Consider the following 25,583-nt stretch of genomic DNA (forward strand, 5'->3'; position numbering starts at 1 on the left):
AAGGACATAAATCCAAGAGTATTCAGCCCAGCTATCATTTAAAATTAATGTAAAATAAGGACTATAGACCCCACCTCCCAGGCAGACTGTTCCCATGGATCCCTCTGCCTGGTGCTGCACTGGCTCTCCCCATCTCTACTGCTCAGGGTTTGAGATCCCTGCATTAAGATGCCAGTCCACCCTCTCAAAGGGGAGGGGGGAGCTTTGCATAAAAATAAAAAGGCTAAAGGATTAGAACATTACCACCAAACCAGCATTGCAAGAAAAAATTGAAAACAGAACTACCATTTTCACTTCTGTGTAATTATCTGAAGGAAATGAAACACTTGAAGCAAAAAAAAACTTAATAATTATAATATCAAAGCAATAAAGTAGAGAATATCAAGAAAATATTGGGGAGAAAAAAAGAACAAAAACAAGGAAGAAATAAAAGAAAAATATTGTAAGCCAGCCAAGTGAAGTTTGTCTGGGAAGCTTATGATGTCTGGAGCTCACTGTTTTGTTTGCTGATTTCAGGCCTCCTGGGCAGTACTTTTGTGTCAGCCAGTGTCAGGCGCTGCCCAAGTTTGACTCTCGGTGTTCTTTTGTAGCTGGCTGGTCTGAGGCTCTTGGCAGACCGCCTCAACCGGTCAGCTATTCCGCCTCCCCACTACAGTTGCCTGGTCTTTCTCCAGTGTCTTCCAAAGAGAGCATTTCAGGTGGAGGCAAGCTAGAGTAATTAGGGCTAGTGGGCCCCTTACTTAGAGATTTCACTGTCTGGCACTCACTGAGGGGAAATGAATCTTTGCTTCAAAGCCAGCTCCTCAGTCTACATATCCTCCAACTCTATTCTCCCTAAAATGGGCTGATGCAGATTCAGATTGGATACAGCCTGCTGCCTTCTCTGTATGGGCAGTTTCAGCTGGCTAGGCTCACTGGGATTGATCCAAAGAGTCTGGTGAACACATTGCCTGCCCAGCCCCTAGGAGGGGGGTAAGCATTTCCTCCTGTTCCCAAATAGTAGTCCCCGAGAATCTTACTCTTGAATGTCCTTCTTTGAGCTCTTCTCCCAGAGAGCTGATCCAGTGCCTTCCTGTTGGGAGATCCTCCTAGCCTGCAGGAGAGGTAAACATGCTTCACCCCTCCTTCCCCAGTTCTGGCTGGCTGAACACACAGGGTGGTTGGGTCAGACTCTCCATAATACAGACACAAAGCCCATCTCTTGCTGGTCTGTCTCTCCAATATAAGCCTTCATTGTGGACGCTGTGGGGTGCTGTCCAAAAGTCAACAACATATCAAGAAACGAGCAGAAAGACTGCTTTGTTGGGACCCTGCATCCTTGAGCCTCTAGTTCAGGTAGTAGGGATTACAAAGTCAGCCCCATGAGGGCTCCCACACAGCTGATCTTAGTAAAGCTCCACTTGTGATCTAAACTCTCTTCAGTGCAGATAAAAATCCCCACTCTGCCCTGCTGGCAGCTCCAGTCTCTTTCTCTGGCAGTCCCTCACAGTTTAGATGTTTCCTGGAGCTCTGCACAATGCCTTAAAAATGCCTTTCAGGAAAGCAAGAGGGTCCCTTTAGGTCACTGCTGGGTGCAGCCCACAGGCCCCTTTCTATTCTGGATCCACACACCATGGCACAGCCTTTCCAGCAGTCAGAACTTAGGGTGGATCTCTCCTGCCAGGGCTGCTGACATTAGGTGCATTCTTTCACTGGGAAAGTACTATAGACCCCACCTGCCAGGCAGACTGTTCCCATGGATCCCTCTGCCTGGTGCTGCACTGGCTCTCCTTCCCATCCCTACCGCTCAGTGTTTGAAATCCCTGCATTTAGATGCCAGCCCATACTCCCAAAGTGGGGGAGCTTTGCAGCCACTATACCTCAGGGCTCTCAGCTGAGAAACAGCTCCAGGGGCCTCCCCCTTTGTGTGATTGTCCCTCACAAGTCTCTACACTGTTTCTTCAGTGCTCCTTAGACAAAATATGTCCAGTTAACTATATTTCTCTTGTTTTTTCAAGCTAACTACACAGTATTTTAGCTGTTAATTCAGTCCATGGCTGGGAGCAACGGCACTCAGCTGCTTGTGCAGCCATATTTGCTTCCCTTTCTGTTTCTTCTTAATTCAATATTGGGAAAATATGTTTCTAGGAATATATTCATCTTCCCAGATTTTCCAATTGATAGCATATAGTTGTTCATAATATTTTTTTGTAATTTTTTGTATTTTGTGGTGTCACTTCTCTTTCATTTCAGGTTTTATTTATTCACTAGAGGCCCTGTGCACAAAATCCATGCACTGAGGGAGGGAGTGTCCCTCAGCCCAGCCTGCACCCTCTCCAATCTGGGACCCCTCGGGGTATGTCCGACTGCTGGTTTAGGCCCGACCAGCAGTCAGACAGCCCTTACACAATCCGGGACTGCTGGCTCCCAACCACTCGCCTACCTGCCTGCCTGATCGCCCCTAAATGCTTCTGCCTGCCAGCCTGATCACCCCCTAACCACTCCCCTGCCAGCCTGATCGATGCCTAACTGGTCCCTGGCTGGCCCGATTGCCCCTAACTGCCCTCCCCTGCCAGCCTGATCGCCACCAACTGCCCTTCCCTGCCAGCCCAGTCACCCCCCAACTGCCCTCCCCTGCAGGCCTGGTCCCCCCCCAACTGCCTCCCCTTCAGGCCTGGTCACACCTAACTGCCCTCCCCTGCAGGCCCAGTCACCCACCCCCAACTGCCCTTCCCTGTAGGCCTGATTGCCCCTAACTGCCCTCTCTGCTGGCCCGATTGCCCACAACTACCCTCCCCTGCCAGCCATCTTGTGGTGGCCATCTTTAATCACATGGGGGAGGCCATCTTGTGCGAGGGTGTGAGGGTCAATTTGCATATTACCTCTTTATTATATCGGATGCTCTCTCTCTCTCTTTTTCTTGATGAATTGGGTTAAAGGTTTACCAGTTTTGTTTATTTCTTCAAACAACCAGCTCTTGGTTTTATCCATCTTTCATATTATTTTTTCGATTCCATTTAGTTGATTTCTTCTCAGATTTTTTTCTGTTTCCTTTCTTCTACTCATTTTGGGCTCTGTGTGTTTTTCTTTTCTAGTTCCTGTAAGTGTAAGGTTTTATTGTTTATCTGAGATTTTCTTGTTTCTTGAAGTAAGTCTGTATTGCTATGAATTTCTTTTTTATGGCTGTTTTTGCTGTGTCCCATAGATTTTGGTTGTTGTGTTCACATTTTCATTTGTCTCAAGTTATCTTTTTATTTCTTCTTTGACCTCATTGTTAATCTATTCACTATTTAGTAAAATGTTATTTAACACCCAGGTGATTGTTGTTCAGTTTTCTCCTTGTCATTGATTTATAGTTTCAGACCACTGTGGTGTGAGAAGATGCTTCATGTGATTTCAGGTTTTTTAAAGGTTATTGACACTTGTTTGGTAGTTTACATGTGGTCTGTCTTGTCAAATGATCCATGTGTACTTGAAAAGAATGTTTTCTGCTGCTCTGGGTGAAATGCTTTAAAAATATCAATTAGCCCAACCAGTGTGGCTCAAGAGGTTGCTGGTTCAATTCCCAGTCAGGGCACATGCCCAGGTTTTGGGCTCAATCCCCATTAGGGGGTGTGCAGGAGGCAGCAGATCAATGATGTTTCTCTCTTGTCTATGTTTCTATCTCTCTATCCCTCTCTCTTCCTCTCTCTAAAAATAAATAAAAATATACAAAACATCAATTAAACTATTCTGGTCCAATGAGTCATTTAAGTCTGCTGCTACCTTGTTGATTTTTTGTCTGGGATATATATCCATTGATGTCACTGGGATATTAACTTCCCCCACTATGATTGTTTTACTATTGATCTGTCTCTTTATGTTCATCAATAATTGCTTTATGTATTTAAGTGCTCACATGTTGGGTGCATAAATGTTCACAAGGGTTATATACTCTTGTTAGATTATCCCTTTATCATCTTTATGTTGTTTTTCTTTGTTACAGATTACAGCCTTTGTTTTAAAGTCTATATTGTCAATGTAAGCTACCCCAGCTTTTTTGTTTGTTTCTATTTCCATGAAATATCATTTTCCATCTCTCTGCTTTCATTCTGTATTTATCTTTTTATCTGAAATGGGTCTCTTACATACAACATTATGTATGGGTCTTGTTATTTTATCCATATAGTTATCCTATGTCTTTTGATTGTAGCTTTTATTCAATTTATATTTATTTTTTCCATCACCATTGATCCCCTCTATGCCCTTTTTCACCTCCACCCACCACCTCACAGTTATTGTTGATAGGTATGTCATTATTTTTATTTTATTATTTATATTTGTGTTCTTTTTTTCTTCTTTTTCATAAAGCTATCCCACTAATATTAATTGTAATACTGGTTTAGTGGTGACAGATTTCTTTAGCTTTTTCTTGTCTGGAAACATCTTTATCTCACCTTCGAATTTAAATTATAGCCTTGCTGCTTAGAGGAGTCTTGGTTATAGGTCCTTGCTTTTCATCACTGAATATTTTGTGCCAATCCCTTTTGTCCTAAAAAAGTTTCTATTGATAAATCAGCTGACAATCCTATGGGAACTTCCTTATAGGTAAAAAACTGCATTCCCCCCTTCTTTTATGATTCTGTCTTTGTTTTTAACTTTTGCCTTTTTAATTATGATGTGTCTTGGTGTGAGCCTCTTTGAATTCATCTTGTTTGTGGCACTCTCTGCTTCCCAGATTGTATGTCTATTTCCTTGCAGTTATGGATATTTTTAGTCATATTCCTTCAAATAGATTCTAAATTCTTTGTTCTCTCTCTTTTCCTTCTGGTACCCTATGATGCAAATGTTAGATTGAATGTTGTCCCAGAGATCCCTTAAACTATCCTTATTTTTTGAATTCTTTTTTTTTTTTCTGTTCAGATTGGGTGTTTTTGCTACTTTGTCTTCTAAATCAATTATTTTAGTTTCTTCTTTTTTTAAAAAAAAGTTTAAATTATTTTATTATAAAAATTTATATAAAATAAACCATAAACACAACTATTAAAAATAAAACAAACAGAACTAAGACAGTATATAAAAACATTTCCAGTGAAAATTAACAAGAACCTTATCAAACTTCTTGAAATTATGTCTTTTAGATATACAATGCTTTCTTTCCTAGATTTAAAATAGGGATTTCCATTACACTTAATGAGGCTATGAATATTAAATATTATTTTTAAAAAGTCAGATTCTCAAACTCAAGAATTAACAAATACTTGCAAAGTTATCACAAAAATCTTTATGTAGTTAATAAAATTGTAAGTCCAGAATACAAAACCTACCTGAAATAATCTAACCAAACACCACAAGTTAAATGAGATTGAGCTTCCGAGATGGTATAAAGATAAAATTTAAATCTCATTTATATACAAGATTGGATACACAATTTGTCAACATACTTTTTTGTTGTTGAAATATTACAGATGTTACCCTTGGCAACATACTTTTAAAAACAAACCAAATCAGCCACTGTTCCTGAAAACCCTCCCCACACTATGCTGGAATTTAAAAGGACTTTTAATAACTTCAAGGTCACACGGAAAAATAATTTTTTTATTGCTGAAATTACAAATACTTTTTTTTGTTTGAACCGACAGAAATTTTCAGTATTAAGTCCAAAGCTTCTAGAGATCAGTTTGCCAATATTAATACTTCTATTTCTTTTCCTTGGTGAAAAAGAACGGATTCAATCTGCAGGTGACAACTATAAAGAATCCACGCCCCCCCCCCCACCCTGTAGTACCCCTCACAGCCCAGACATCAGCTTTCACAAATGATCTCTTCACCCAATTGTTTTTGAAGAAGTTGCCACCAGACTCCTGCACTCACTCGCCTGACTCCTTTAAAGCCGTTTCGCAGTGATCCCGTGACAAACTATTATTATTACTTGGGTATCGTCACACAAAGGAATAAGTAACTGCAAATATCTGAAGCTGAACCTCAATGTAGACAACAAGGGTTTGAAAGTGGATCAAGTATGTAAGACGTTGCATGTTGATTAGGGCCATCACTCCACTTCTTTCTAAAACTGTGTTCCAATTCCACCTATAACGCTTCACAGTAAGAAGCTCTAAAGCCTACGACCAGTCAGCACAGGCTGATGTGACACATGATCGTGTGCTTTCTTCCCCGTCTGGACAGAACCCTCTAGAAGCACTCTAGAGCATGGATACTGCAGAGAAGGGCTCCCCACGTACAGCAGTCCCCCACAGGGAGAGGGTGATCTTTTAGGACTGCATCCTGTAAGGAACATCACGCAGACACTTTCAGTTTCTTTTTCTTGGCCTTCAGCACGGGCGGCAGAGAAATCTTAAAGGCGGTCTCGCAGGTCGTACAGATGGGGCTGAAGTTACAGAATACTGTGAATGCAGAAAACAGAAAAGCCAGGCTGGCGGGAACCATGCCCGGAGCTGTCCTCTGGCCTCCGCGCTGCGGCCAGAAGGAACACCTCGCCGCGAACTCACTTGACAAGCACACGGAACAGACGTAGCCGATCTCAATGAGGCTGCGGTGGCAGAAGCAGGCGGCCCGGTAGTCCACGTGCACTGGGGGTGGGAGGGGTAACCGAGACCTCTGGTCCTGATCAGGAAGGAAAAGCCACAGCAAGTACTGCAGGAGGGAGGGCATCTGAGGCACCTTCAGGTACAGTCCCCCTGTGATGTCACAAGCCTGTTGGAGGAGTCCTGAATCGGAGTCTAAAACACAGGCGTCGATCAAAATGTTCTGCTTCTGCGCCGCGAAGATGACATTCATAAAGTTCACGTACTGCAGGGCGCTGTCTTCCGCCGCCTTGATCACCAGTACCCTTGACTTCATCTCCTGATTGTTCTTGGTCATCAGATCCTTGATCTCCTCCACAATGACTACATTTGCTGCTGTCAACAGCTCGTACTTCCCGTCTTTGCTCCCCGAGGGGTTATATTCAGAAGCGGGGTTGCCGGAGTCCCCAAAGAAGTCTCCGAGTCGCCCGTTCCTCCCAGGGTACAGGAATCAGCTTTCCTGAATGTGACTCGCTATCACTGCGAGCTTGTTGGAGAGGCTCATGAACAAGTGCGAATTTCCCAGCACCATCACTGCGTCCATGCATTTCGATAGCGTGAACAAAAATCCCCCAGTCCACACGGTTGGATTCTATTTATGGAGAGGCCTGGGAAATGCAAACTGAAGTAACAGAAAGCAGAGCAGTGGGTGCCTGAGGGTGGAGACAGGCAGAGGCGGGTGAGGGGTGGGAGGTCGATCACAAAGGCGCATGAAGACACTTTCCGGGGCTGATGGGCCCATAGGCCCCTCATGTTGATTGTAGTGATAACCTCATGAATGTATACATATATGGAAACATATCAAACTGAATACTTTAAATGCAGTTCATTGTATGTCCATTCTATCCCAATAAAGCTGGGGTTCCTTTAATGCTTGCTTTCCCCACCAAATTGGGTTGACATCAACTATAATCACTAGAAGATTCACTTCATCTTCATCGGAGACCATGGTGGCCTGGGATCCCTCAGCGCAGAGCCACCAGAAGTCAAGTGAGCATCCCGCTATTTTAGTTAATTCTTCATCTAATTTGCTGTTGATCTGTTCTAGTGTATTCTTCATTTCACTTAAAGTATTTTTATATCTGATTCTTTTTTATGACTTCTATATCCTTTTGTAGCTTACTTTGTCTTTGTTGAAGTTCTCACTGAGTTCCTTTGAGCACCCTTATAACCAATGTTTTGAAATCTGTATCTGATAAATATCTTGCCTCCATTTCATTTAGCTCTTTTTCTAGAGAATAATTTTCTTTGATTATGGCCATGTTTTTTAAAGCTTTCCCTATTTTGTCAGCCTCTTTGTGTTTCCTTTTCTGCATTAGGTTGATCTGCTACTTTTCTCAGTCTTGGCAGGGTTTCCTTATATAGTAGGTGTCCTGTAAAGCCAAATTGCGCATTCTTTCTAATCACCTGATACAGGTGCTTTAGGAGTATCCCTTGTTTTGTTTTTGTGTACCCTTCTGTTATAGTTGAGTCTTGACTTCTGTTGGCACCTCCATGGGTGGGATTGACCCTCAGACTTACTGGCTTTGAGCACTGGCCATGACCACAGCATATGAGTTGCTGTGTGTAAGGTGACCCCATTGAGCAGTATTTGCCCCAAAGGTATCTGTTGCCTCCTGAGATTAGTCTTTGGATGTGCCTCTTTTAGAGCTCAAGGAGGTGGTGCTCTATAGTGGTCTGAAGCTTGCCACCATGTGTGTATTGTTCTGCGGCCTCTTGGTGGAGGGAGGCTCTGGTTCAGGTCAATGCCACCTTTTACCTGTGACTACCTGTTAGGAGATACAAAGCAGGCTACAGTTGTTAGCTGCTTGTGCTAGGCCTAGATGGATGTAGGAGAGGCCATGCTGCAAACCAAGGCTAGCTGCCACCAATACTAGGCCTGGGGCACATCAGCAAAAGGCAGAAGGCACCCCAAAGCCTGCCACCACCTACTGGTTGGCTGTAAGGCTCAGCCACTTAAAGTGTCTCATGCCATACATATGTTGGGTGAGGTAGGACTTTAAGGATTTGCCAGAGTGGAGTGACTGGTGCTCACCAGGTTGATACATATTCAGATTGTCACCAGTGCTGAGCCAAAGGTCACTTAGCAAAAGTTTCAGGGTACATTGAGGCCACTTGATTGGGAGCCTGGGGAACTTTGCAGTAGGGCAGGGTCTCAGGCAGTCTTCAGGGTGGACCTAGTAGAGTTCACCAGGCTAATGCAGAGTTATGTTTAACTGTATTGAGTGAGGGCTAAACTGAGGGAAAAAGGCATCCATCCTCCACACAGAAATAGGGCTGTGCACAGGAATAATGGCAGGCATCCCTCCAACCCATTTCCTAAAATCGTACAACGTAGCCTCTCCTTGTGTGTCTCTGGCACTCCGCAAGCTTGACTGGAATTCCTTGAGAGTTTTCAAAGAAAGACTGCAATGAGGGCTCGGGCTGGTTGGCACTCAAAGAGCCTTGGGCCATGGGAAAATTGGGTAGAGTGGTGTCTCAGGGAGCCATCAAGGTGAAGATAGCAGAGTTCACCAGGCTAATGGAGATTCACATTTGGTTATGTTGGGGTGAGTGCTCCACACAAGAAAGAAGGCGCCCACCAACAGTATGGAAGGAGGGCCCACCACAGGGAAAATTGTGGCCATCACTGCAGCCCTTGCCTCAAAGCCACACAATTCAGTTTCTTCCTGTATGTCTCTGGCATCCCTTAAAGCCCATAGTGAGTGCCTGTGAGTGCAAGTTTGTGTACATGCTCTTCAAGAGGATGCCTAGATTTCCAGCAGCTTTCTGTCTTTCCAAGATGAATGGAATCCCAGATAGTTTTCACAGCCAGATGTTATATGGGCTCCTCTTCCCAGCACTGGTGTTCCAGGCTTGGAGATTGGCTTAGAGCTGAGACCCCTGCTTCACAGCGGGAACCTATGTTGCTAAGATATCCCTCCAGATTCCCCACCACTACACATGGGTGTGGGACAAGCCCATTTTGTGTGTCAGCCCTTTCTACCAGTCTTTATGTGGCTTCTTCTTTATGTCTTTAGTTATAAGACTTACAGTAAGATAGTCTTCAGATGATTATACAGGTTTATTGTTCTATAACAGTGATTTTCAACTGGTGTGTTGCAACAGGTACACTGGTGTGCCACAAAAAAAAAAAAATTAAGAGCTTGCAACACCTGACTATTTAGTCAGGGGAACTGACCTCTTTTTCCTAAGATTATCAAATTTAAAAAATGATAACAGCTAATGCAACAATAAGCTCTCCAGTATGAATGAATCCAAATTATACCTAGTTTTTGTCATATTGGCAAAAAAAATAATTTTTTGGTATGCTGCAGAATTTTAGTAATTAGTTTATGTAGATATGAGATGAAAAATGTTGAAAATCGCTGTTCTATAATTTACTTGTAATTTTGGTTGGATCTTGATATAAGGTGAGAACACTGTCCACTGACTCCACCATCTTCCATCTTGAGCTAGATTTATTCTTTTGTTGCAGCATTATTTACAACTATTGGCCCAGTGCACAAAACTTGTGCACATTAAAAGGGGATTAATTAGAGGAAATATTTTAATATTGCTATTTGCCCTTTCTCTATAATAGAAGTGTCAGAGATGAAAGAAAATCAGTAAAATGTATATGAAAATCTTCCTCCTGTCAGATTCTGGGGCACACCGCAGGACCCAGAGTCAAGTCCCTGCCCACCCACAGCACCTCAAAATTGCGTGAGACCCAGACCAAACCGGCCCCACCCCCATCGGGTGAAATCCAGTCCCGGCCTGCCCAATCCTTGTCAAGCCCCGCTGGGCAGGGGGCACAGCCTCAGGTCCCACAATGCACCCTCAGGTCCCCTGGGTTGGCACCAGGGCGGGGGGCGTGGCCTGAGATCCCTCAGCCAGGCACCAGGGCAGGCGGCATGGCCTGAGGTCCCCTGCCCCAGCACCAGGGGGCGGGGGGGGGGAGCACGGCCTGAGATCCCTTGTCCAGCCCCAACAGGCGGGGGAGTTGCAGCCTCAGGTCCCTGCTGATTTCTTGTTAAGGCTCATTAGGAGAACTCGGCCTCTGCTGTGGGTGCAGCCACCTTGTGTTACAGAAACCCCACCTCCACTGTGGACACCACCATTTTTGTGAAGGCGTGACAGTCAATTTGCATATTCCCTCTTTATTAGATAGGACTAGAGGCCCGGTGCATGAAATTTGTGCATGGGGGGGCAGTTCCTCAGTCCAGCCTGCACCCTCTCCAATCTGCTCGCCTACCTGCCTGCCTGATTTCCCCTAACCACTTCTGCCTGCCAGCCTGATCACCCCCTAACCACTCCCCTGCCAGCCTGATTGATGCCTAACTGCTCCCCTGTTGGCCCGGTCACCCCTAACTGCCCTCCCTGGCCAGCCTGGTCACCCTTAACTGCCCTCTCCTGCTGGCCTGGTCACCCCCAACTGCCCTCCCCTGCAGGCCTGGTTGCCTCCAACTGCCCTCCCCTGAAGGCCTGGTCACCCCTAACTGCCCTCCCCTGCAGGCCTGATTTTCCCCACCTGCCCTCCTTTGCAGGCCTGGTCCCTCCCAACTGCCCTCCCCTGCTGGCCTGATCACCCACAACTGCCCTCCCCTACCAGCCATCTTGTGGTGGCCATCTTGTGTCCACATGGGGGCGGCCATCTTTGACCACATGGGGACCATGTGTGTTGGAGTGATGGTCAATTTGCATATTACCTCTTTATTATATAGGATAGCCACGAAATGGGAGCAATCTAAGTGTCCTTTGCTGAAAGAATGGATAAAGAAAACGTGGAGTTGATCTTCCTACCAACCTTGAATGTTCACTTTTGGATTATCCTGTATATATAAAATTTGTCTTCTTTAACTCCTTTTACGTAACAGCTTAACTTTTACCCTAACTTGGTGATTCTCCAAGTCTGGTCCTCTGACCATCAGCATCACATTGTAATGTATTAGAAATACAAGTTCTCAATTATGGATAAATGGATAAAGTAGACATATGATATATATATATTATATATTATTTATGTATATAATTCAGCCATTAAAAACAAGGAAATCTTGCCATTTGTGACAACATGGATGGATTTTGAGGGCATTACGCTAAACAAAATAAGTCTGACAGAGAAAGACAAATATCATATGATCTCACATATATATAATCTTTTTTTAAAAATTGAACTCATAGATAAAGAGAGCAGATTGGTGATTGCCAGAGGCAGGTGAAGGTGATCAAAGGTACAAACTTATAGTTATAAATATGTTATGGGATTATAGTTAATAATACTGTATTGTGGGGGGTGGAAGTTGCTAAAAAAGGAAATCTTGAAAGTTTGCATCACAAGAAAAAAATCTCTTAACTATGTATGGTAATGGATGTATACTATACTAATTAAAGTGATAATTTAACAATATACACATATATCTAGTCATGTTGTATACCGAAACTAATATAATGTTATATGTCTACTATATCTTAATTTCAAAAAGAATATATTTTAAAATAGAATAAATTATTTATAGGGTGTAAATGATTACATAATCTATATGTTACATATTATCAAATAGTTTCCTACAAAATCTGTACTGGTTGTTATTAATATTTAAATTTCTTAAGGACAAAAATTTTATATTATAGATATTTGTTTTTCATAGCATTTACACAGTACCTAAATGGTCACAAATATAGTAACTGGCTGGTTTCAATGCAAATATATTGGAATATAACAGAATATTTAAATGTTATTACCGATATAATCCATATCAATTGCAACAAATTAGTATATATTAGCAACAAATTAGTATATGTTAGCAAAAAGAAAAGGAAAGGAAAGGAAATTAAGTAGTATATAATATTAGTATATATTAGCAGAAATGAAAGAAAATTAAAAGATAGCTAATTCCACCACCCAGATGTAACTCGATATTTTATTAAACTGTTCTTCTGCAGGAGATAGTGCTCATTCTTTTGAGTAATCCGTAAGTGGGCTGAATTTGAGATACTAATTTTCATTGTCTTATCATGTTTGCTGACCAAAGTTCAGCTTCTATCATGTTTATTTGTAGGTTGCTATCCTCCAACCAGAGGAGAGGTCTATGTTAATGGATATGCCATCTCAAAGAACCTAACTGATATTCGAAAAAACATTGGCTTCTGCCCACAGCGTGACTTATTGTTTAATGACTTGACACTATCAGAACACCTTTATTTCTACTTTATGGTAAGTCAGAATTTTTTAAATTATACAGTAAATTTAACTTTTTTATATATAGATCCATGAATTTTAATACATTTAATCAACACAGAAGGGTCTCTTCACTCTAAAACACTCTCTCATGCTATTTCTTTGTAGTTATCCCTCTACCCCTGGTAACCAGTGGTATCTTTCATTACTATTGTTTTGTTGAGAAATCATATAAATGGAATCATGTAGTAGATAACCTTCAGAGATTAGCTACTTATACTGAACAGAATTCCTTTGAGATCCATCTGTGCTATATGTTTCTTTTCATTCCCAAGTAGTAGTACTTGTTTGGATGTTACACAATATACCAATTGAAGGACATTCACATTGTTATCAGGCTTTGGTGAGTATGAGTAAAACTGAATTCTATGTATACTTTTAAACGTAAGTTTCATGTCTCTCAGAGTATGATTATTGTATTATAAATATTTATTTAACTTTATCAGAAACTGCCAAACAGCTTTCCAGAGTGATGGTATCATTTAGTACTCGCACCAGCAATGTATGAGAATTACAGTTGCTCTCTAACTTTGCCAAAATTTGGTATTGTTAAGACTTTTAAATTTTTTAACTTTTCTAATCTATGTGTACTTGTATCTAATCATTGTTTAATCTGCATTTTATTAATGCATAATTATGTCATTATCCATCTTTCATGTGCTTATTTGCCATTTTTATATCCTCTTTGATGAAATATTTATTGAGGACCTGTGTCCATTTTTTTTAGTTTGGATTATTTATTTCTTATTGAATTTTTGAGAGTATTTATGTCATTTGTTTGATAATGTGTTTTGCAATTTTTTTCTAAACTGTAGCTTATCTCTTCATTTTTTATTTTGAAATCCAATTTATCACATTTTCTTAATGAAGCCTGACTTTGCTGTCTTCCTAAAACTCTATACCTAATCCCAAAACATGAAGATTTTATTTTACATTTTCTTCCAAATATTTTTAGTTTTACAGGTTACACTGAGATCTATAATCCATTTTTAGTTAATCTATGTATAAAAGTGTAAAGTTTAGATCTAGGTTCATTTCCTTGCATATAGATGATGAATTGCTCTAACACCTTTTTTTTGGAAAACACTTTCTTTCATCTTTGAATTACTTTTTGCACATTTTGTCAATTATTAAATGATCATATTTCTGTGGTCTTATTTCTGAACTCTTTTTGCTATACCATTGATCTTTGGAAATCTATAAATACCACAACCTATAAATTGTGCTGATTAGTGTAGCTTCACAGTAAGCCTTAATATGCTATTTTTCCAAATATATCCTTTTTTAAAAGTATTTTAGGTATTATAACTGCTTGGCTCTTCCTTATAAATTTTTTTATGTATCTACAAAGTTCTACTGAGATTTTTATTGGTATTACATAAAATCAACATGTCACTTTGGAGAGAATTAACATTGTATCATTGTATCTCTCTTCATTAATTTAAGTTCTTTGAAAATTTTCAATTTATTGGGGTGACATTGCTTAATAAGATTATATAAGTTTTTAGAATACAATTCTATGATACATGATCTGTTTAATGAATTGTGTGCCTATCATCCAAGGTCAAATCTCCTTCAGTTACCATATATTTGCCCCTTTTACCCTTTATTATCTCCAACCCCATTCCCTCTAGTAACAACCATACTGTGGACTGTGTCTATGAGTTTTTGTGTGTTTTTTATTTGTTCATTTGTTGCTTTTAGTTTTTTTTAATTGATTTTATTGGAGTGACATTGGTTTGCAAAATGATATAGGTTTCAAGTGTACTATTCAATAACACATCATCTGCAGGGATTCATAAACATCATTCTCCAAAGGGAAGAGCCATTAGCTTTGCATCAACCACAAAGGAAAGATTTATAGATCCAGTAAATAGGACTTGTTTGCTTTAATAAAAGACTGAAATCCAGAGGTGTCTATGGTGTCCCATGTAGGAGGGTTACTCAGGTAACACTTCATTAAAGGATATAATTGGAATCTTCCAGCCCAAGGGCATATTTTATGATAATAAAAGGCTAATATGCAAATCAACTGAACTGCAGAACGACCAGTCGCTGTGACGCACACTGACCACCAGGGGGAAGACGCTCAACACAGGAGCTGCCCCCTGGTGGTCAGTGTGCTCCCACAGAGGGAGCACCACTCAACCAGAAGCCATGCTCATGACTGGCAAGCATAGCGGCGGTGGCAGGAGCCTCTCCTGCCTCTGTGGCAGCGCTAAGGATGTCTGACTGATGCTTAGTCTCACTTCCTTCGGGGAGCAGGCCTAAGCCATCAGTCGGATAGCCCCGAGGGTTCCCAGACTGTGAGGAGGCACAGGCCGGGCTGAGGGACTCCCCTCCCCCACCCCAAGTGCATGAATATTGTGCACCGGGCCTCTAGTTTTATGATAAAAGAGCTAAAGAAGACAGTTTCATGAAAAACTCTCTGGCTCTGGCCAGTGTGGCTCAGTTGATTGAGCATCATCTCATGCACCAAGAGGTCTCTCATTCAATTATCCATCAGGGCACATGCCTGTGTTGTGGGCTTGATCCCCAACAGGGACCATGCAGGATGCAACCAGTCGATGTTTCTCTCTCATCAATGTTTCTCTCTCTTCCTCCCTTTCTCTCTCTCTCTCTCTAGTTAGTAAGGACATATTTTTCAAAAAGCTTTCTCTCTGAATTGCCTGAAAATATTCAATACCAACTGGGTAAGTCATCACAGCCTTTGCCTGCACCAACGGAGCAACAGAAGACAGCTCAGTGAAGTGTCCATTAGGGTTTGCTCCCAACAGGGTTTGTTCACTTTTCCCTTGACCAAATTCCACTCATACTTAATCCCAGACAAATGGCTGCAGAATAGCTGAGAGATCCATCTGCTTGCCTCCAACACCAGACTAGATATGCAGCTAAAGTGCAGAGTATTTGGCTTGAGAAAAACAGTTGAAGTGCAGCTGATCTGAAATACAGTAAGCAGGGAGTGAAGAGAAAGGACAGGAGGAGATGCAGAGAGGGTGAGAAAACTTGCGTACCTGCATGGCTGGGAAGCTGAAGACAGGGTGCAGCAGCAGAGCCTCTGCCCCCAGGGAGCATGGGGTCTCAGCCCCATGCAGGGACCCCCAATTCAGAGCAACAAAAAAGGGAAAGGGAGCCAGTATAGCATCAGGCAGTGTGAATCAATCACACCTGAGAGACTCAGCCAAGACAGCACGCCAGCTTGGGAAGTTCGCTCAGATCTGTGTCTGCAGGAGGAGCCACACCGCAAAGCTCAGGGCCAATGGAGGAGTGTGGCCAGCAGGTCCAGCAGTGAATCTGAGGGGCCATTTATTCTCTGAAAGAACCTTTGGTGGAGAACAGTCCGGAGCGGGACAGTGTGGCCGAGGAAAAAGGATTTGTCTTGCCAGCCTCGAGCACCTCGGCAGCTCCCCTCCCACACCTGCAAAATGGCTGGTCTGCCCCAACCTGCTGTGACCTGAGGGAAAGGGAGATGATGCTCAGTGGGAAATCTGTGCCTACAGTGGGGTCAGATGCTGCAAAAGATTCAGACATTTGCCCCGTCGGAGCCTGGGCGGGGACACTGCAGAGCAAGGGCTGGCTGCCCTGGAAGATTGGTGTGCCAAGCGGGCCTGATTTTTTTTTTTTTTTTCAATCTCCTCCTACTTGGTCTGGTGGCGAGGGGATGCCAGGGAGCCAGGCAGAGCTGAGGCATTGTGAGTGTCTCAGGATGGGCTTTTGTGTGGGGGCACCTGGGGGTGTGCTGGGCCCTTCGGCTGCATTATGGGAAACCAGATCTCCCAGTGTGTTCAGCCAGCCAAGCCCTGGGAAGCAAGCTACAGGCGCCACTCCCAACATGAGTCTGTTTAAACCACCCAAGACAGGTCTGAGACCCCCTCCCCCCCCCCCCCCCCCAAGCCAGTTCCATGGGGGAAAGAGAGCAGCTCTCAACAGGGACATTCAAATTGAGAAATCCCAGTAAGACCTGCCCTCTTGGCCCCGGAGGCCCTGCCCACCAGGATCACTGGGTCTCCGCCCTGCCCTGCTTCAGTCAGGCTGCCCTGCGAGGCAGGGACAGCACTGACATTGGTTTTCCCCAGAGAACCGCCCAGGGGACCTCAGACCCGCACACCAAGTGACCAGATTCAAACACTGTCGGTGCACAATGCAGCGAGTGCCACAAATAGCATATCCAAAAGGTAATTGCAGCAGGCATAAAAACCTGCAGAGATGAATTTCACTTATGTTTATTTATGTATTTTTTCATCATTTTTTTCTTTTGTATTTCACCTTTTTAGTATTTTTGTTCTTTTTTCTTTTATATCTTCTAGTTCTCTCTTTTTATTCCATTTTTCTCTTTTCTTTTTTTAATTTCTAGTTTTAATTTAATATTAGGTTCTTTTCTTTTCCCAATTTTCTTTTCATAATCTATATTTTATTTAGTTCATTCTTTTTACTTTTACATTTTTCTTTCACTTTTTATTTTTATTCCATTTATTTTCTCTTCCTTATTTTCTTTCATGTTCTATTTTTTGTTTCTTTTTTTCTTCTATAATTCTTTTGGTCTCCTGTCTTTTAGCATGTTAGTTTTTTTACTATTGTTAGTTTTCTGTTGTTGTTATTGATTTGTTTTGTTGAATTTGATTCAGTCTTGTTATGTCTTATTTTTTTTTTCTCTCAGCACCTGTGTAACAGTTGGCATGACTTGGTCAGATTTGAGCCTCACATTCCGCAAGCCTAAGGGCTGAGCACACTGATGAATGGTACAACAGCAATTAAGACATGAATACAACAGGAGGGCCAACATAACCCACACAAAGGACATTTCTAGAGCACCTAGCGCATAAGATTAAGGAGACTATACCACTACATTCCAGAGGTCTGGGTGTCATAGCAGTCCTATTCAATACACAGACACAAACACAGAGAAACAGCAAAAATTGGGAAACAAAGAAACATGCCCCATATAAAAGAGTAGGAGGAATCTCCCTTCACACACACACACACACACACAAAAAAAAAGCTAAATGAAAGGTAGGCAAGCCATTTATTAGAAACAGAGTATAAAGTAATGGTATTAAGAATTCTCAACAGCATGGGAAAAAAACCATAGATACCATAAAAAACAACCAACTGAAAATAAATAATAACATAGCTGAAATAAAGAATATACTGGAAAGAAAAAAACAATAAGAGGAATCATTGAATTAGAAGACAAGGTAGAAAAAAAAATCACTCAATTAGAGTGGCAAAAAAATATATATAATTTAAAAGCATGAGAATAGTTTAAGGAAACTTTGGACAAACATGAAAGGTAACAATATCCAGGGATACCAGAGAGAGAAGAAAATGAGCAAGAGATAGAGAACCTATTTGAAGAAATAAGAACAGAAAACTTCTCTATTCTGGTGAAGAAAAAGTCCACACAAATTCAAGAAGCAAAGAGAGTCCCAATCAAGATAATCCAAATATAACCACAAAAAAACACATCATTATTAAAATAGCAAACTTTAAGTACAAAGAATCTTAAGGGCAGAAAGAGAGAGGCAGAAAATTACCTAAAAAGGAGTTCCCATTCAACTGACTTCTCAATAAGAAACTCTTCAGGCCAGAGGGAGTAGTATGAAGTATTGAAAGTAATGAAAAGCACAGGTCTGAATCCTAGACTACTGTATCCAGCAATACTGTCACTTAAAATTGAAAGTGAAATAAAGAGTTTCACAGAAAAGAAAAAAAAAAAACTAAAAGAATTTATTACCACCAAACCAGCACTGCAAGAAATGCCAAAGGGACTAACTGCAAGAAGAAGAAAGAAAAAGAAAGGAGCAGGAGAAACCAAGATGGCGGCATAGGTAAACACCTAAACTGCTGCCTTGCACAACAATATCAAAATTACAACTAAAAGACAAAACGGACACCATCCAGAACCACAGGAAAACTGGATGAGTGGAAATTCTACAACTAGAAGAAAAGAGGAAAGCACATTGAGACTCAGAGGAGCTGCAAAAAGCTGAGGTATGGAAACTCGCATGCGGAGAGGACGGGCAACTATGTGCACGGGCAACTGAGGGCATGGCTGGCTTTTTAAAGCGGGAGGGAGAAGGAAGCTCCCGACTACACCGAACTCCAGTCCCAGGCGAGATGCTGGGAAACCAGACTCATTCCGTGGGAATCTGGACTGTCAGGAAAAGAGAAAGCACACTGAGACTCGGGAGCTGCGGAAGGCAGAGGTCTGGAGGTGTGTGCACACAGAGAGGACTGACTGCTGAATGCACGGGAGGCTGAGTGTGCGGCTGGCTTTCTAAAGTGGGAGGGACTCGGAAGCTCCCGACTGCGCTGAACTCCAGTTCCGGGCAAGTTTCTGGGAACCCCGACTCATATGGGGAGAAACTGGACTATCTGGCAGTGGGTGAAACTTGAGGGCGGCTTTCTCTCAGAGGTGCTTGCAGAGATTACCGAGGGACACTGACCCAGGGGCCTCATAGGCAAGGCTGATGGGAAACCAAGGCTGTCTTCTCCACCCTGAAACTCTGCCCCATCCCAGCTGAGCACAGAGGCTTTTGCAATTTTGCAAGTCTTGTCTCATAAGAGTGTCTCCAGCACAGAAGTTCTCCCAGTGTAGACACAGCTGATCCTCACAGCCAGCTGGCCTGGAGGTCAATTCCTCCCAGTGATACCAACAACAATCAAGACTTAACTATAACAAGGCTGAGCAAACAGTCCACAAAGGGGTGCACCAAGAGTGTCCACCTCAGGTAAATGGGGAGGCTGAGCCACTGTGCCCTAGAGGACACCTACCACACAAAGCTACTCTACCAACTCAGGGAAGCAGCAAAAATGTGGAGACAAAGAAACAGATCACAAATGAAAGAAATGGAGGAAACCAAATGACTGGATATAGAGTTCAAAACCACAGTTATAAGGTTTTTCAAGAATTTCCTAGAAAAGGCTGATAAAGTTAGTGAGACCCTCGAGGATATGAAAAAGGACCAACTAGAAATTAAACATAAACTGACTGAAATAAAAAATATTATACAGAGACCTAACAGCAGACTAGAGGATTGCAAGAATCAAGTCAAAGAGTTGAAATACAAAAAAGCAAAAAACACTCAGCTGGAAAGGCAAAAAGAAAAAAGAATCCAAAAATTTGAAGATAGTGTAAGGAGCCTCCGGGACAACCTCAAGTGTACCAACATCCGAATTATGGGGGTGCCAGAAGAAGAGAGAGAGCAAGATACTGAAAACCTATTTGAAGAAATAATGACAGAAAACTTCCCCCACCTGGTGAAAGAAATAGACTTACAAGTCCAGGAAGTGCACAGGACCCAAACAAAAGGAATCCAAAGAGGACCACACCAAGACACATCATAATTAAAATGCCAAGAGCAAAAGACAAAGAGAGAATATTAAAAGCAGCAAGAGAAAAACAGTTACCTACAATGGAGCACCTATATGATTGTCAGCTGATTTCTCAACAGAAACTATGCAGGCCAGATGGGAATGGCAAGAAATATTCAAAGTGATGAATAGCAAGAACCTACAGCCAAGATTATTCTACCCAGCAAAGCTATCATTCAGAATTGAAGGTCAGATAAAGAGCTTCACAGATAAGTAAGAGCTAAAGGAGTTCATCACCACCAAACTAGTATTATATGAAATGCTGAAAGGTATTCTTTAAGAAGAGGAAGAAGAAGAAAAAGGTAAAGATAAAAATTATGAACAACAAATACATGTCTATCAACAAGTGAATCTAAAAATCAAGTGATTAAAAAATCTGATGAACAGAATAAATTGGTGACTATAATAGAATCAGGGGCATAGAAAGGAATTGGACTGACAATTCTCTGGGGGAAAGGGTTGTGGGAGGTGCTGGAAGAGACTGGACAAAAAGCGTACACCTATGGATGAGGACAGTGGAGGGGAGGTAAGGGCAGAGGGTGGGGTGGGAACGGGTGGAGGGGAGCTATGGGCGGAAAAAGGAGGAACAATTGTAATAATCTGAACAATAAAGATTTATTAAATTTTAAAAAAAGAAAAGAAAGGAGCATAGGCATAAGAATAAAAATGGCAATAAATAAATATCTATCAATAATAACCTTAATTGTAAATGGATTAAATGCTCCAATCAAAAGACATAGGGTAGCTGAATGGATAAGAAAACATGCCTACAAGAGACCCACCTCAGAAAAAAGACTTACACCAGCTAAAAATGAAGGGATAAGAGAAAATATTCCATACAAATGGAAACAAAAAGAAGATGGAGTGACAATACTTTTATCTGACAAAATAGACTTTAAAACAAAGGTCGAAAGAAGAGAAAAAGGTCACAGCCAATACTAAAATGGTCAATTCAACTAAAGGATATAACCCTGGTAAACATACATGTGCCCAATATAAAAGCTCCTAAATATGTTTTTTAAATGTGTAGGGGACTTTCAGAAAAAGATCAACAGCAATATAGTCATAGTAGGGGACTTTAACATCCCAATGACATCACTGATTTAATCACATGAATAAAATGAAGGATAAAAATCAAATTATCATATCAGTAGATACTGAAAAAGCATTCAACAAAATAAAGCACCCACTTATAAAAACTCTCAGCAAAGTGGAAAGAGACCAGTAATGAACTTTCAGAAAGAAAAAAAAAAATTTTAAATCCAATTTACTATTGCAACAACAAAAAACAAGTTACCCAGGAATAATCTTAACCAAGGAGGTAAAATACCTGTACTCAGAAAAATATAGGACATTGAAAAAAGACATAGAGGAAGATACTAACAATTGAAAGTAATGAAAAGCATGTTCATAATAATACCATATTCATGTATTGGAAGGGTTAACATCATTAAAATGTCCATACTGGCCCCAGTGGCCTAATGGCTAAGTCACTGGCCTCCTAAAATGTCCGTACTACCCAAAGAAATCTACAGATTCAATGCAATCCCTATTTAAATATCAGTGGCATATTTCACATATCTAGAACAAATATTCCAAAAATTTATTTGAAGTAAGAAAGGCCCCACATAGCCTCAGCTATCTTGAGAAAGAAGAACAAAGTTGGAGGGTCACAGTACCAGATATCAAACTATACTACAAAGCTGTTGTAATTAAAACAGCCAGGTACTGGCACAAGAATAGGCATATTGACCAATGGAAAAGAACTAAGACCCCAGAAATCAACCCATGTCATCATGGTCAATTAATACTTAACAAAAAAATGCAAAAGCACATAATGGGGTAACAACTATTTCTTTAACAAATGGTGTTGGAAAAATTGGACAGGCACATGCAAAAAAAATGAAATTAGGCCACCAACTTACACCATACACAAGAATAAACTCAAAATTGGTAAATTTCAAGTCACAAAAGCAAAAAATATAAGTCATGAAACCAAAAAAAAAAACCTAGAATAGTGGTCGGCAAACTCATTAGTCAACAGAGCCAAATATCAACAGTACAACGATTGAAATTTCTTTTGAGAGCCAAATTTTTTAAACTTAAATTATATAGGTAGGTACATTGTTATTAACTTAATTAGGGTACTCCTAAGCTGGCCTTTGCTAAAAACTCAAGGGGCCAAAGAGCCGCATGTGGCTCGCAAGCCTCAGTTTGCCGACCACTGACCTAGAAGAAAGCATATGTAGTAAGATCTGTGACATTTCATATAGCAATATTTTTGCCCATACATCTGCTACACCTAGAGAGACAAATAAAATAATAAATGAAATACATCAAACTGAAAATATTCTGCATAGCAAAACGTACCATAAACAAAATGAAAAGGTAGCCCACATCTGATAAGAGATACATAAATAACTTAAACAACTTAACACCAGGAAAGCAATCCAATTTTAAAAATGAGCAAAGGACCTGAATAGACACTTCTCCAAAAAGACATAGAGTTGGCCAATAGACACATGAAAAAATTACTCAAAGTCACTAATCATCAGAGAGATGCAAATTAAGACTATAATGAGGTGTCACCTCACACCTGTCAGAATGGCTACTATCAATAAATCAACAAACTGTTGAGGATGTGGAGAAAAGGGAACCCTAGTGTAATGTTGAGAATGCAGACTGGTGTAATCACTGTGGAAAACAGTATGGAGTTTCCTAAAAAAAATTAAGAATGGAACTGCCTTTTGACCTAGCAATCTACTTCTGGGAATATATCCTAAGAGACCCAAAACACCAATCAGAAAGAATATATGCACAACTGTGTTCATATAGTGTTATTTACAATAGCTAAGATCTGGAAACAGCCCAAGTGCCCATCAGCAGATGAGTGGATTAAAAAATGGAATACATCAGTAGTACATTCTGTTGATACATTTACACAGTGGAATGTTATGGGGCTGTAAAAAAAAAAAAAAAAAAAAAAAAGGCTCTCTTACCTTTTGAGACAGCATGGAGGGACCTGGTTATTATTATGCTAATCCAAATAAGCCAGTCAGAGAAGCAAATATCACATGATCTAACTTGTATATGCAACCTAATGAACAAAATAAACTAACAAACAAAATAGGTTCGGAGGCATGGATGCATGGAACAGACACAGATCTCAGAGTGGAGGGGGCATGGGGAGATGGGAAGATGTTAACTAACAAACTTATATGCAAATATGCATAGCCCATGGATAAAGACAATAATGTATTGTAGGTTAGAGTGGAGGTAGTGGCTGGGTGTAGGTGAGGAAAGGGGTGGATATGGAGGACATCTGTAATACTGTCAAAAATAAAAACATCATCTGCACACTGCATCATACACCTGTCCCCTCATGCACAGTCTCTTTATAACTTGTTTTAGGGTCTTGTAGACTAGAGAGCAAGACTAGGCCTCAGATCTCCTGTGTACCAACTAGTGTACCCTAGGCAACTCACTCTTCAGCACAGCTCTCGTCACTGTCTGTGGAAGTTTAGTCCTTCCCACTGGGTCAGTGTGCCATGTATCTACATCAAGACAATTCTCCATTACAAAACCTTTATTTCATTTTGACTTAAAGTTAAGCATAATGGCAGGGGTTGCTCCCCCATAAAATGGAATAAATGTTTATTTCAATTGCAGAGTTATTTTCAGTGTGAGTGGCAAGTCCTTCAAGAATGATTGTAATTCTAGACTCCTGTTTGGAAATACTGTATATGGAGCAAAGCTATAGGAGCATCTGATTTCAAAGATCACTATCCCATTTTAGTTAAGGCAAATCCCCTGCTACAGGAATTATGTTTGCTGCCTTGCAACAACCTGATGAGGGACCTAGGCTACCAGATCAGAGATTATTGTTTTCTTAGATTGTTGGCAACAAATGGGTGGAGAGAAATAGAGTCGACCGCAAACTGATAAACCTCATCCTGGCAGACCTGTCTGCCCAGTATAGAATTTTAGTTTTAGAGATTTCACTCCTCAACTTGTTAAATTTAGCCACTATAGGGCAGACAGCAAAGTCGATGGTTGCAAGAGTAGGGAAGGGGTCAATGTGGAGGTGGGCTTTTCTCAGCATTTTTGTGTGGTTTTATTAAATTTATTGGGGTGACATTGGTTAATAGGGTTATATAGGCTTCAAGTGTATATACTATGATACATGATCTGTATATTGTATTATGAGCCCATCACCCAAATTCAAATCATCTTTTATCACCGTTATATTTGGACCTTTTTACCCTCTACTAGCCTCCCACCCCCTTCTTTCTGGTAACCACAATATCACTGTCTTTCTGTGTCTCTGAGTTTCAGTTTTATATTTCACATATGAGTGAAATCATATGGTTCTTAGCTTTTTCTGACTGATTTATTTCACTTACATAATATTCTCAAGGTCAATCATGTTGCAAATGGCGGTATTTAATCTTCTCTTGTGGCTGAGTAGTATTCCATTATATATTTGTGCCCCACCTTTTCTATATCCAGTCCTCTGGAAAAACACTTTAGTTGTTTCCATGTCTGTACTACCATGAATAATGCTGCAGTAGACATATTGTTAATTGCTTTTGAGTTTTTAGGGTAGATACCCAAGAGAGGGGTTGCTGGGTCATAAGGTAACTGTATTTGTAGACTTTTGGGGAACCACCATACTGTTTTCAATAATGGTTGTGCCCCTTTCATTTACCACCAGTGAATAAGGGTTCCTTTTTCTCCACAACCTCTCCAATACTTGCTATTACCTGTCTTGTTGATAATAGCCATTCTAACCGATGTGCAGTGGTATCTCATTGTACTTTTGATTTGCATTTCCCTATATAGCTATTGACGTTGAACATCTTTTCATATATCTGATGCTTGTTTGTATGTCTCCTTGGGAGTGGTGTCTGTTCAGCTCCTCTGCCCATTTTTGTTGTTGTTTCTAGTCCTCACCTGAGGATATTTTTTCCATTGATGTTTACAGAGTGGAAGGAAGAGAGAGAAGAGAGAAATATCTATGTGAGAGAGACACATCAGTTGGTTGCCTCCCACACATGTCCAGACCAGGGCTGAGGATCGAACCTACAACAATAATATATGCTTTTGACTGGGAACAGAATCCATAACCCTTCAGTGTGCAGGCCAACGCACTAACCACTGACATCACCGGCCAGGGCCCTATGACCTTTTTTAGATTCTTTACATATAGTATTACATATGTCTCCCTTTTCCCCCATTACATTCTCCCTAACCACCCCCACCACACAGCACATGCACTCACCTCCCTACTGTCTGTGTCCATTGGTTGGACACATATGCATGGATACAAGTCCTTTGGTTGATCTCTTTCCCCGCCCCACCACCCTCCCCCGCCTTCCCTCTGAAGTTTGATGGTCTGTTCCATGCTTCTCTGTCTCTGGATATATTTTTGTTCATCAATTTAT

The 25,583-nt window shown here is 41.2% G+C and overlaps 1 protein-coding gene and 1 pseudogene across 2 annotated transcripts in view; one reads left to right on the top strand and one right to left on the bottom strand.

Moving 5' to 3' along the window:
- Nucleotides 1-25,583, top strand: part of LOC308252652 (phospholipid-transporting ATPase ABCA3-like) — a gene marked incomplete at both ends in the record, with an annotated part of 430,835 nt that overhangs the window by 183,591 nt on the left and 221,661 nt on the right. Inside the window, one exon of the mRNA XM_080677417.1 lies at nt 12,587-12,741. Coding sequence (XP_080533543.1) covers nt 12,587-12,741 — 155 coding nt within the window. The remainder of the gene's footprint in view (nt 1-12,586; nt 12,742-25,583) is intronic.
- Nucleotides 6,256-7,491, bottom strand: LOC308253565 (general transcription factor IIH subunit 3-like; annotated as a pseudogene). Its single transcript has 3 exons — nt 7,399-7,491; nt 6,468-7,104; nt 6,256-6,362 (listed from the first exon to the last, which is right to left on the bottom strand). The product of its transcript is annotated as a general transcription factor IIH subunit 3-like (transcript).

This window comes from Plecotus auritus (assembly GCF_963455305.1).
Source record: "Plecotus auritus genome assembly, chromosome: 7".
Taxonomy (NCBI): Eukaryota; Metazoa; Chordata; class Mammalia; order Chiroptera; family Vespertilionidae; genus Plecotus; species Plecotus auritus.